This window comes from Anser brachyrhynchus (genome assembly GCF_964034855.1).
Source record: "Anser brachyrhynchus genome assembly, chromosome: 1".
Taxonomy (NCBI): domain Eukaryota; kingdom Metazoa; phylum Chordata; class Aves; order Anseriformes; family Anatidae; genus Anser; species Anser brachyrhynchus.
Window position 1 is genome coordinate 114,739,100 of NC_137694.1, and position 14,227 is coordinate 114,753,326.

General features: G+C 42.9%; 1 protein-coding gene across 6 annotated transcripts in view; it reads right to left on the reverse strand.

Annotated features, from left to right (window-relative positions):
- The window catches only part of RUNX1 (RUNX family transcription factor 1), a 174,336-nt gene that overhangs the window by 40,175 nt on the left and 119,934 nt on the right, over positions 1 to 14,227 (reverse strand). For all 6 annotated transcript variants that reach the window (XM_080562440.1, XM_080562436.1, XM_080562438.1 and 3 more), the window contains one exon: positions 10,082 to 10,186. In XM_080562440.1, coding sequence (XP_080418566.1) covers positions 10,082 to 10,186 — 105 coding nt within the window. The remainder of the gene's footprint in view (positions 1 to 10,081; positions 10,187 to 14,227) is intronic.

Here is a 14,227-nt window from a genome sequence, read left to right on the forward strand (position 1 = left end):
TCCGGTGCTGCCAAGAAGGCACACCAGGATTCATGCGGCCCATTTGCTGCTCTCCAGTAGCTCCCCCAGTGCAGACCCTCGCCTGTGGGAAATGCGAGGCAGCTGATGGCAACTCTGTTCAGGTTCCTCACCCCACACTCACTGCACAGTAGCGACACACACGCTGGCAGCTCCTGCTGAGCAGCTGGGGTACATTTTTTCCTACATTTTTTAAAAGTAGCTAAATACTCCCAGCGATATTGTTTTTCTTACGGCTTCTTTTTAAAAACAACATTAAAAAAAAAAAACAAAAACAATTCACAAATAGATGCTATGGATAGAGGAAGCTACAAATTTCTAACAAGGAGTCCTTCTCCAGGATGGGAGAGTCAGAATCAAGTCCGTCTTGCCTGATCTGCAATAAAAAATGAACTTCATTTTCCTATTTTCCATATGAGAGCCCTAAATATAGGCTGGGAGCCCATCTCCCCCCATTTCTATCCGTATTTCATTCTCCAGCTGCAGTGAGAGAGCCCACATTTTGAGAACAGGAATGGTGGGTGAAGAAAGCACCCATCCAGGAAAAAAAAGCAAAACCTGGGCCTTTTGGTCATCCTCCTTCCAGCCAGGCATGCTGAGTGCACAACTACGGGCAAGACTATGGGCTGCTCAGGGCTGGACCTCTCTGCTCCTGACAAACACTTGAGAAGTCTCACATTCATCCTGAGTTACAACAGCCAGTAAAAGCAATCTTGGAAATTGCTGCAAGACAGGAAAGATGCTTTCTCCCCTCCAGCTCTGCCGGTACAGCTCGTGCTGTACTAACAAGTAGCAATACACAAACATGCTTCTTCGTAAATCCTAACAACAACAACAACAACAAAAAAACAACAACAAAACCCCACAATTATTTTTCTTGCCATGTATCCACCCTGCCATGATGATCCTGACATACAGGTGCCCTCGATTTTTGTTGTCAAAATGCAATTATTCTGTGGGTTCATTTCAGGAATTAGGTCACTTCAGTGAAGTAAAAGTAAGGGAAGTGTGTGTTAGGAGTTTTGAGGGAAGAAGTTGTTCATGGAAGTTAAATTAGTCTGCAAAATTATACCCTTTACCTTCTTTTCCCTTTCCCCCTTGTTGATGTATACGATCCAGAAATCCTGACTCCTTGATAAAGTTTGAATGACTCCCAACTTAAGCAGCACATTGCCAAAAGCCTCTTTTGTTTCTTTATAGTTTGCATCTTCCCACACGTACAAACTGCCATAAGAATACCCTCCAGACATGGGCTGAGACATAATAGTTGAAGATATGGATGAGAGAGGAGGTGCAGAATGAAGCACAACCAGCCAACCAACAACTAAGCCAGCAACCAAGAAAAACATAGGCACAAAAAGAGACCTCTGTCCAAAGAAAAAGCTGCAGAAACAGAAGCCTCAGACAGCAAGGACTGATCCACTGTTTGGAGGTGGTTGTCCCTCCACTGAATGCAGGGGATGAGCTTCCTAATTCAGGCACCTTAATTAAATGCACAGACTTAGGTGGGATGAATCTGGGCCCCCACCCTCTCAGCCAGAGTTGTGCAAAGCAGGGATGCTAGCATTTGCCTTCCTTGCAGTGCCTTTGAGAGGACAAATGCATAGAAAAGTGAGTTGCACCAACACAGTAGCACTGAAGGGCAGAAACTCAGTTCATCAGCCTACTGAAATATCTTCAGATAGTAGAAAGACTCCCCAGTTCAGCCTCATATAGAGCTGAACAAGAGACCTAGAACTTAATGGTCAAGTCCCATGGCTCACTGTTTACATAAAGCAGGGGAATCTGTCAACACAAAACTAAATTTACCCTCCATGGATATTGACTGCACAGGCTTTGAAGACTTGTGAAAAACTTTGCTCCTGTCCAAAAAAAAAAAATGTACCCAGGCTATGTGCTTCCCTTGAACTGAAGACCTTTGCTTTTAACAAGGCTGGTGACTGGTGTTTTCACACAATAGCTGAAAATACCTGCTTTTCCAAATAAATGAGGTTGAATATTTTTATCTGTAGGTTACTAAGCAGTCCTTCCTCTCTACTAATGCTCCATTGTGCCTACACAGAACTGCAGTTCACTGAAAGCTCATAAATTTCATGCAGTTCTGCCTAGTCTTTATTTTAGGTTCTTGAACCATTTTTTTTTTTTTTGCTTTCCTCATTTTCTTTGCAGCTGCAGGGAGATATAGTAAGCTACTGTATAGCATTTTGAAAGCAGGGCCTCTGAGAAGTTTCCAAACTGCATACAAGCAGGTTATTCTTTGGCTTGTTTTCTTTGGCTTGGTGTTTGCAGTGCAGAATGAGTCAAACAGTATTAACTTTCAAGAGGGAAGTGGTGTGGTCAACCAAAACTGTTTGCGGCTAGATTGCGAAGATAGGTAGAGCAGGTAATGAAGAACAGCCCATAATGCAGGGTGTAGGTAGGAGAGGCAGACGGACTCAGACAAACAGAATCCTTAATAATTAAATCAACATGGTCGCCTAAATTTTTTTCTGCAGCTTTATGTGCTGAGGTTATGACACAGCCTGACTCCTCTTGACTGGTCAGCCTGCAGAAGATGGCCTGGTGCATTTTGCTTAATAGGCTCAAACAACACCACTCTGCCAGGGAAGAACAAAGGTCTGATGCTGATGAAAAAAAAAAGTATGGACTTTTCATTTGTGGCTGATTAAATACTTTTTCACGTCTCCTCCCATTTTCACAAGCTGTTCCTTATCTGCTCCACAGTTAAAGAAGGCAAGGGAGATGATGTTTCCATACTTCCCTTTCCTTAGGATATGTTTTGGACATTAACAAGCACAACGTGCTGTAATGATACAGACAACTCTCTCCTACGATTCAGAAATCAGTGGACGCAGCCTCTCCCAAGCAATTCTTTCCCTCCTGCTTTGCAATGACCCATGCAGCACTGATGTTCGGACAGTCTGACCAAGATTCATCAACAACATTACCAGATAATGCATTTACTCATTACAATTCCTGATTGCAAAAGACAAGCAAAAACAAGGGCACAAACTGAGATCCAGAGCAAAAGCCCTTTTTGCATTCGTTACAATGGGTGACAGAGGATGAAGCAAAAACCTGCCGTGTTTTCACACGGGCCTACAGGGATGGGACTGCTGCACCTTCAGATAACCCAGGGCAGGTAAAGTGAGGAGGGACTGCAGCACGGGTGGAAATGCCATACGATTGATCCCGCATTTCTCTTAAGTGCTCATTTTGTTAAATCCCTAAGAAAGACAACTTCTCAAGAACTGAGGCCTCAGAAAGGCTCTGTATGCCAGAAGCTCGCTTGGCAAACGTGAGTGCCTGACCACTCCTGCATAGAGTGGAAGCTGCAGTTCCCAGGGTTCACATCCTGCATTTTCCCTCCCCTCTCTCCCACGGGAGCCTGAGGAGGAGACCTCCCTCCCTGTGGCATCCTGCTGAAGGAGGGGTGGAAGGGATCAGGCTGCAGAGGTGGCCTGCATTCACGTCCTGCTGCCCTCCCATGCACCCCTGAATGAAACTGCCTCTGTTGCTGGCAGCACAGCAGGCATTTGGTGGCAAGCCCTGTATGGGGCAGCGGGGTTGCCAACAGATGCTCCAACAGCACCGCTTGGCTGGCTAACCTCCTTCGAGGAAGGGCAGGGGTTATATGACACCCTCGAAACCCCAGCAGGTTTGAACTAGAAATCCACCACTCCCCAGCTCATGCAAGGCCCCGGCAGCTGCTGCAAACCATTCAGTTGCTGACGTTTTGTGCCTGCCATTGAAAGGCCACCCTTGCTGAAGACAACGGGATGGATTCAGGCCCAGACTCACAATTCTCTGACTTAGAGCACCACCAACCCACTTCACTGGAAAGAAAATTGGCATGTCAATGAGCTAGGGTCTTCAGTGGAGACCAGACCAGCAGATAGTCACAACCCTGTAATGAACGTCAGACCTACTGGCTGCTTTGGAAGCATTTTCCGAAGTAATATACAATCACCTAATTCTGCTTTTGTCACAGCTACAGAGGACTTTCCCACTGATTTCAGCAGAGCTAGACCAAGACTGGATATATTTGAAAATCCATCATGCAAACATAGGTAAACACTTAAAAATACTCACCATAGTCTTTGCAGCCACTCAGCCATTAAGCAATAAAATAATGAATATTCAATGCAAAAAATAAATTGGCAAAGACAAAAAAAGTGAAAGAAATGAAAAAAAACCACACAACAACCTACAAACCTCTTCTCAATTTAAAATCACCGTAATTCAAGAAGGAAAGAAAAAGAGCTGTGTGGGATTAAGTGACTTGAACGAGGAACTGAAATATAATTTCTAGAGGACCAGGCTAGTTGTATTGCCATTCCTAGCCTACCCCACAACAACTCTGATTTCCTCTCTTTACCTGCTTAATGTGAGGAAGGAGCTTGTATTGTCAACACTTCTATCTAACTTTAAAAGAAACAGCTCAATAAATAGGCAAGCAAATATATGAGCTACCACACCCCCAGAAAAGCAGTCTGTATAGCGATACTTGACACAAGATTTTGTATTTTGGCAATTTCATTAGGCTAAAATGACCAGTTCCCTACTCATGTTACCTAACATCAACTCTCCTCACTGACTCAGCAGTGAGGCTGATAAATGCCAGGGAAAATAATCCCCAAACCGTCTTTTCCAGGTTGAAAGGAAGTGTCTACATCACAAAACCTCAAGGATATTGGTATTAAAACCAGAAGGGAAATGCTGAGTAGGACAAAAAGGATGCCTCCATCACCAGGGAATGCTGAGCATTCACATGTTTTGTAATCCTTTGCATATCTTATGGAGAACAAACAACACTGTTTTTAGGAGCAGTGGGTTCTGTTGTGTAGCCTGCTTTTTAACATCCAAAGTCAGATGATCCTAAGCTATACAATGGTCCTATAATGTATGATGGTCTTGCTCTGGATCCATTGCTCTATAGAGATGAACACATATGCATGCAAAGGCAACCAACAACACATGAACCCATTCAGAGACAGTGATGCACTAAGTCACGCTGCTCGAATTCGGGCTAGAAATGTTTTGTAACTTCACACAGCTGCTGTAGGCTTGCACGTTACCATTGCACAAGCTGACTACAGCCATCTCCAGAGCATGCTCATAATTTAAGCACCCGTCCACCCACTCACCAGGCAGTGTCAATGAGACAATGGGACGCAGGGCTACAAATACACGCAGAGAAACAGCACTGCTCCGCCACCAGCTCTGCTTGCAGCCCATCCCTTTCTTTTGTCTACACAAGATTTATTTAGATTGGAACCTCTCGGGGGTGAGTGTCTTAGCCAAGATTTTTAAAAAGTGATTTGCACATTTGGGTTCCTATCCTCAGAGGGCAGTGTGCTGTGGAGTGTGTGGCATGCAGCTAGTGTTAGCAAAGGCAAAGAGAGTCCCAGCCACGCTCGCATTTCAGTACAGGGACATGTTATATAGACAAGGAGCTTGAACTGCCACATTTCCCTCTACATACTTTCTACTTTTGAGTAGCTTTAAGCACTGTACATCTCCAGGTGAGTGGAAGAATCTGGTAAGCCTTCACTGAAATTTATGTGGTGGGTGTCTTCCAATGCCACAATGACTCATGTTCTCACCATTTCTAAACTGTTCTTTGGTATATGTTAGTCTCAGTTTCCAGCAGATGGAGGTGCTTGCAGCAGAAAGCAAGAAATGAAGGCATTTCATGTTATTTCAGGTCACCAAGATGACGGGGTTGGAGAACAGTTTGGCTTTTCCTTGCAGGAGAAGCTGAAGGTGAAGGCATTCCTTCCAAGCAGCTACAGGCCAAGGGTTTCCCCAGGAACTTCACAAGCAAGCAGGGATCACTTCAGACCAAGATCTGAGGGTGCCCTCAACTGTGGTTGACCACACGTGTGTACCTCATGGCTAACTCTGCTGGGAGGCAAAAGCCAACCTCTGTCCCTGGAAAGGCACTTCTTGGGCCAGCAGCTCTTAAAGCACCTTCTCCAACCCTGCTCAGCAAAATTATTCTCTCTCTCTGTTTTGCAGCATCATGCCCTTTGATACAAGGATGCAAAAAATGTTTTTGGGAAAACCACATATCCAATATGGGATAATCACATTTAATGCACAGCTTAACCTTGGACAGCTCAGGGCCACCAGGGCTAAATCTATGCAGCCTTTTCATTCTGCAAAGTTTCCAGGCACCTGGTCCATTAGTGATTTTTTCAGAGTTATGTAGGTTAAAACAATTCAATGAGAAAAACAGAAAGAAGCAGTCAAAAGAAGAAAAACCTAATTTTTGAGCAGACATACACAGTAGGTCAAATGGCCTAAGGGAAATATTTAATTTAAGAGTCATACTATTTCTACCAAGTTTCCCAACCAAAAGTATTTTCATCAGGAGCACTACTCTTGATCTGGTTACTGCTAATGATTTCCCCCATGGACTTAGCTCATAAAAACATAAATTGCTTTATGAATCATAGAATCATAGAAGTTGGAGAAGAAAATGATGGGTTAGGTCATCTTGCCCTTCTCCCTGACAGTGCAGTATCATTTCTTTTTATAAAAAAAATAAAAAATTGAAAATAAGCACTTCTGTAAAGCTGGAGAATGAAAATACTAAGTTCAAAAGAGATTTAAAAATACATAATGAATGCAGTGGAGGAAGAGCCAGATTCTTAAGTACCTTGGCTCTCTCTACATACCATGACAATTTGATGAGAAGTATCATCTGGATAGGCACAGTCAGAAATTCAATGGCAAAAAAAAGGCAATGGTGTAAATAATGCACACAAGTAATTATCACAGTTGTAAATGCAAACTGCGTGGTAGTTACACATGCAAATAGGCTGTTGGGCAACGAATTGGCCATACTTTGTACATTGTGACCTAATGTACAATGCAAGAACCCATAGTCTGAAAACCTGGACAGCCAGGCCTTTCTGCAGACAGGGGAGGTGCACACCTGTGATGAAACACACCGTGCTATCATCACATATCGTGACATCTCCACACATGACAGTGAGCCAAAACGTCCATGCTCTGTACACTTGTTTTTGGAGCCTTTAATTTGAGTATTTTTCTACTTTCCCAAAATGTCTTGAAATCCTGCTTTGCATTACATTTTGAAGTTCTTTTCCCCAAGCATGCATAGCTGAAGAGGCTGTCCTTTTTCATTAAAAAAAATGGTTTTAGAACCATTCTAATTCTGTCTCAGAAACTGCTCTTAATCTATCATTCTCAGAAGACAAAAGAAAGAAAGTGTTTCTCTTATTTCTTAAGTTAATCAGTCTAAGGGTGTTTGGTTTTGTTTTAAGTATTTTTACAACCTGTCAGAGTAACTAAAAATTGTCCTGGTATGAAGTGCTGAATTCTGTCTCAGATTGCCTCTCCCCTCAAAAATGGCACCTTAACTTCCAGTATTTTTTACAGGCAACATGGGCACTAGATTCAGTCTATCTGCAACTGTTATGAACAACAACAACAAAAAAGTAAATGAATTAAAAGTAAGTTGCTGGAGTTTGTTTTGGAGTTGAGTATGTTTTTTTTTTTCCAGAGGTCTGCAAGAAAGCAGTATCTAATTTTGATCCCACTGCTACCTTCCTCAGATTTCTTTCGAATCAGGACATCTTAGAAAACACAGCTCAGTATTTCTGCAGTTCCTCCAGGTCAGGAGAGAGAGTGAGTCATGGATCTCCAGGCACGGAAGTTCCCAAATATTGATCACTGAATCAAGAAACACTCCTCTAATCTAGCAGTTTTTATTTTGATTCCTGCCTGAATGCAAGAAGGCTGATATCATTTCAAAGCTTTTCAGGACACAGCATGCATGTGCTGATATGACCAGCCACAAATCTTACACGTGAGTTTGTACAGGTAGCAGTCATGCAACCCTGTTTTGTACAGGCTGCAAATGCACCTTGATCTAATCGGGTCAGTGCAGAAGAGGATACACCCACTGAGCGAGGGCATAAAAAGAAATGTATAGCCCAAAACAGACAGAACTGTCTCAGAGCCACAAGAATTACTTGGAGAGAATGAATTCTGAGTTTAATTACTAGAAATTGGTGACGTGGTGCTAGCTGGGAAAACTGAGGTAAGGGTTGTTCCAAACATGTGAGGAACAAGGAAGGGCGAAAGCACTGGGTACTATTTCTTCCTTCCTTCGCAGCACGTGCTACATCCCTCCGAGCCACCCCGTATTTCAGTCAGATGTACCAGGAGGACAGCAGGGTCCAGACTGACTGCAACAGCCACCACAGTTCAGAACCCCCTGGTGGGAAGTCAAGCTGAAGGACTTTGCAGCCCACTTACAAGTGAAAGGAGCATAATCCCTTCTACCTTGTGTCATGAGTGACTTAGCGATAAAAGGAGCTGTGCATTCCTGCCAAGGTGGGGGGCTGACGTCTGCTCACAACACACATAAAGCCTCCTCGACTATGGAGGTCCTTTGTACCTCTGACTTGCTTACGACAAAGTGAAATCATTTACAAGGAAGCTTTTATATACATTTGAGTCAGGAAGATACATGTGTTGCTTCAGAATGTATTATATTTCTACTTCCTTTTTAAAATGTAGAATCTTATTAAATATTAACTACTATAGCAACTGAAGAATTGATTTAAAACAGTAGGTATGCCTGCAGGATGGTTTTGTTTCTTACTATTCTAGCAGGCTCATATTCAAACAACTAATGCTTATTTGTTGTGTGCAAACTATGAACATGCCCAGGTAATTGCATATGCAAATCAGTAGCTCGCATATACAAATATCTTTTTTATGTGCACAGCTGCCTTGTTCACCGGGGATATTTTTCACGGACAATCCAACCACAATTTTCAGAAAAACAAATGCAAACTAAGTAAGAAGCCTTGCCCTGACAGCAGTATTTGTTTTAAAGTCTGGCCTCACATCCAAAAAAATATAGGGCAGAAACTTCCATTAAATATATGCAGCACCACGACACAACTCAGACAAATGAAGGCTCTGGAAGAAAATGTACATGAAAGATAGGAGTTTTCTAAGCTATTTTAACTCAAGTTTCAAATCATTCTTTTTTTCCACCACTCAATTAAGTAGCCCAGAGCCGTAAGTCTCATTCTCTAGTGGGTGTTTGAATCTTACTGCTCTCTTCTCCCGGGACGACTCCACTTAAGCAACAGCCAGAACTTCTGCCAAGTGTGCAGGAGGAGTGAAAAACTAACCACAAACCTCAATTTGCATCAGGGCATTTTGATAAAAATATGAAAATTCCACACACGGGCTAGTGACTGAGGTTAAGGATTGCCTCTGGTAACAGGCAGAGCATGTGCTGCAGGAGCATTTACATCTGCCTATCTGTTCCACCCTCACCCCACTTCCATCCCAAACAAAGCAACCTTCCCTCTTCAACCTCACAAAAACAACTGCGTGTGTGAAAAGTGTGGGCAATTCCCTGAAGATACCAAATCATTCATCTTCTCCTTATAATTTATTCTTAAAAAAAAAAAAAAAAGAAAAAAAAATAGGAAAGATTGCCTGTCTGTGAGAATGGGTGTTCCAGTGGGGTAATTGCATCTGCTTGTTGGAAGCACTACTCTCAACAATTACTGTTTTCCCAAGTTATACCAAGGAACGAGGCACAGTGAACTCTACAATGCAGCAACCAGGTGTCCTCTCTCAGGCATTTATTTATTTTCGCAGGGTGGCTGAGCTTGAAAATTTGGATCAATGACATATTGGTTTCCAATGCTTTAAAACCCTCTTAACATCTGAAAGGCGAGGCTAGCAAGAAATGATGCATAGGGTATACACTGCCCACCTTTTACCAGCATCCCTTTTGTCAGCTTTTGGGTATGATCCAAATCATCCCTGGGTAGATACTTCATAAATGCAATGCAATTCATATTCTGGATCAGCTGGGCACCCTTGAAAAATAAGGCTTCAGGAAGGCATAATTAAAACCATTCATGGGACAGCCTTGGCTTGAGGCACCTCCACTGCTCCACATGCACTGGATGTTGCTGCATTTCATGTGGCTGGTGAGGAACTCCTGTACTAAACCATCAACGTCACCTTTTGCAAATGTTGTTGTTAGTTCACTTACTTCTGGGTTCACGAGGTCCATCCACTGTTATCTTGATGGCTCTGTGGTACGTGGCTACTTGTGGAGGGTTCGTGAAGACTGTGATGGTCAGCGTGAAGCTTTTCCCTGCAACAGGAAAAAAGGTTACTGAACATACGTCGAGAAAAGGTGTACTCGTCCTTTCCAATAGCACCAGAACACTCCAAATGGCACCAAAACACTTCAACTGTCCATATCTAAAGACAGATACAAGCACAGACAGCGTGGTGTATAACCTCACCACTGTCTGCTGCTGGATGCATTCCCTCTGTGGCAACCGCTCAAAGCATTTGAAAAAAATAATAATTAATTTATATGTAAATGATCTATATTTTGTTTGTAAAATAAGGTGGTTACCCCTAACAGTTGTAGTTTATCTGATCTACTTGACTACTGGTGCACTATCTGTACTTTCTAAAAGCTGTTAGTTCAGAGAGGCTTGGAAATTGTGGCTGACTCTTCCAAAACTGCCACAGGAATCTGATCAACAGTGCTTGTTAAAATTAAAGAGAACTGGGTGCTCAGGTCCCCTAGGCAGATCGTAAAATCCTGTGCTTTGGTGTTGAAGCTAGCGTTAGATCAATTCCATATTATGAACCCTTTAAAAATAATCTGCTACTGCAATGCCAAGAAACAAGGGAATGGAAAAAATAAAAAATCCCCGCTGCCTGTCCGCAGAGAATTAAAACATGTTATGAAGACATAGTGGAGCATTATGCTCAGTTTCTCTATTATTCAGTAAGAAAACTGTGAAGGCCTTTTCAAAACTGTTGTGTGCATGCCACAGCTCTGAGTTCTGAAAAGTGCTCATTTGGATGGCTGCTGGGGAGGCTGGATGGTTTTGTATCCCCTTGTGACTGTGATGCATTCAAATCCTGCTACCTCTGATTTGCTTTTGGCCAATGCCAGCATTACTTTAGGCATTTCCTCAGTAACAGAAGTAACTTTCTCTATCTTTGATAAGACCTCATGTATGTATTCATTACGACTTTGGCCTGGACAGCAGTAAAAACATTGGCTGTCAGCAGGTTTAGCATCGTTATCTCAGCATCATGGCGGATTCAGACACTGGCAGAAATCTTCATTATCAGTCAGAGACATCAAGGGCCATCACCTCAAGTTAGATAACCAGGAACTGTTGTAAGAATATTGAGGTTCTTCTCCTTTGGACACATGCTGTGCCCTTCCCGTACAGCTCTGCCTGCTCATTCCATCGCTTGGCTCCAGTCCTCCTGAAGGAGGAGTTTCTTCCCTCCTAAGACCTCCCACTCCTATAGTTTGCTTGGTTTATCTATATAAATAAATATAAATGTAAATGTAAATACAAGTATAAATGCCTGCCTCGAGCAGCAATATTCTCCCCCTCCCTATGCACATTTACTTGCAATTCAATACTTCTCTTAATGCAATTCCTACCGTGGTGCTAATGGTCTGCATCAACAGCACAGTGAGCGCACCGCACACGCATAGTTATTACTGGAAACTGTCTTCATTGCATCCCTCTGAATTAGAGAGGTATTCTCCCCACTTTGCAGATGAGGAACTGTGGGCAGATAAAGTGTCTTGGCCAAGATCTCACAGGAAGCCTGTGGCCAGCGATGCTAACCACTTTGGCTGCTGCAACTAAATCCGACAATAATCCTGAATCACAGCCCTGAGAAAACAGAAGCTGAAATACAAACCTCCCAGATCCCAGGCCACTATCTTTGCACCTCCACTTTCTTACTAGAAAGCAGTCCCCGAGATCAAAAGAATTCCAGCTGAAGCAAAAGTAATTTTAGATCACTGTCTCAGGGACTTTGGACCCCAACTCTTGTGTCCTACACCTACCTTGACCAAGGATCATGGTGTTCCTGACATTTTTTAATACCAGGTTATGTGATAAAGCTTTTTTATTCTTTTTCCACCATCACACCAGATCTTTCTACGAGGCATCAGTAATAAAGTTCAATAAGCTTCCTTCCAACAAGCTTTAACACCCTTAGCATTAGACTTAACTAACATCGGAGAGGCACCTGTAGTTCTTTCTTCTTTCAAAACAGAAAATATATATATATGTAGTTTCCCTATATTGTTAGATGCAACACTTAGATCACCAAGACTGAGAGACTTTGAAAATATGCATTATTCCCTTTACTAATCTGCAGTACTTCCATCTTGTTCACAGTTTATTTTTTGACAACTGCTGATGCGTTAGCTAAGGTGCTTCTGCTGTTTTGCTAGAATACAGTCTATTTGTTTCTTTAGAAGGCCTTTGAAGAGTTTCCACATAGAAAAAAAAATGCAGAAAAAAAAAAAAGACATTAGAATTATGAACTGTAAGGACGATGTGTCCACATTATCAGTCCACAAGACCAGGATAAAGAAGAGGGGAGCAAAGTTACTTTCAAGATCTACAAAACAGAGATCTCAGAACCAATATAAGTCTGTGATACAAGCTGGCAAAAGCAGGAAGATACTTAGCTTACTTCTTGTTGACAGAAGACTATTCATTAACCACATACTGGTTAACCACAGGGCTATATAACCATAAACCTACGTGTCACTCGTTGCTGCTTACCAATAATTCTGGCTGTGCTTTTCTCTGGTTGTTCTGTTTCATTTACATTTAGTTTTATTAAGTGGTTTTATCATTTTTATTCATAGCTTCTACATTATTCATCATTTATGTGCCTGGTTGACAAAGGCAGGTTTAGATTGGAGGTATTGTTAGTGAAATATATGTTTTATGGGTGTACCTGCTTTGGGATGACAGCATGACAATAAACTTCCCCTCCTTGTTTTTATGTATTATGATACAGCCAAGATACAAGACAAATTTTTATTTTCAGCATACCCTTGCATAATATACCTATACACCAGCACACACACACAGACACACAAACACACACACACACACACAGATATACAACATGCAGCAGACTATACTGGTGGAAATAATACCAGATTAGTCACTGCAGGCCATATTCAGACTCCCTAGCACTGGAGGATATAGTAGATGCCATGATTTCTAATTTCTATGTAACTGGACCTCCTGACTAAGGGCAGAAGACTTATGCTGAGCACTGTGCATCTCTGCTCAGCTCAGGAAGGAACGGGTGCCTCCAAAGCTGACTCACACAGGCTAAGTGAAAGACTGACCTCTCTAGTGAGTATAAAGAGGGATCACATACCCCAGGAGGACCTTCTGAAATACTGGCCTGGTTCAGATGCTTCAAACAGTCATGATGACAATTTGTTTATGGCCCAGTGGTGACAGCAAGCCAGCATGTAGCCCTTCGTTGACTAATATCAAAATCTGAGACCTTTACTTTGGGTCTACGATGTGTGCCTCAACGTGTCTAAGCTGATCACTACTGTATCATCATGGGAGTCTGTGCCAATGGTGGAAGGGCTGAAGGGTGATGCCCACACCAAGCCGTGCCTCGCTGGGGTCCACCAGTCCTTTCAGAGAGTGCTGCTCTCTGCAGCTATCCCTGGCAGCTCCTAATGTCAGGCACAGAGCACCTGATGAGCACAAGGATTAAATTCTCCAGATGTGGGACAGAGTGCTGCCTTTGGAAACCCTTCCCACTGGCATCAGACGTACTGTCGTATGTTTATGGGTAGAGCACAGGACTCACTGCTTCCATCAAGTATTCCCACATAGCTAGGGTAGGAAAAATTGCCTGGTAACATTTATTTTGCAGGAGCATTAATGTCAGTACCCTTTCAGAAAAAAAAAAATAATGGAAACAGTAGCTTTTTTGGCCAAAATGCAATATTGACTTTTGAAATGATACCCAGAGACTGCCAAAGGGCTTGCTAGAGACCAGGCTACCAACAGTGCCCTGGAGAGTTACTGCTGATTTGACAGCTCAAGTCTGTTGTCCCCAGCTCATGACTTTACAGGATTGCTTGTGAGATCCCTGGATGCTGTGCGAAGCTGTAAGAACTTAAGAGGAAGCGCAAAGCATAATGTCGGCCAGTGCCTGCCCAGCAATGCTGTTCCTGGGCCAGCAAATGGGAAGGATCAGCCTCCAGTTCCCAAGCATCCGAAGGTGTTGTACCCGTGCTCTGCCCTGCAATATTCAGCTGCATCCCATCTGACCGAGTCTGGAAGCAAAGAGAGCCATGAGCTCATGCCCG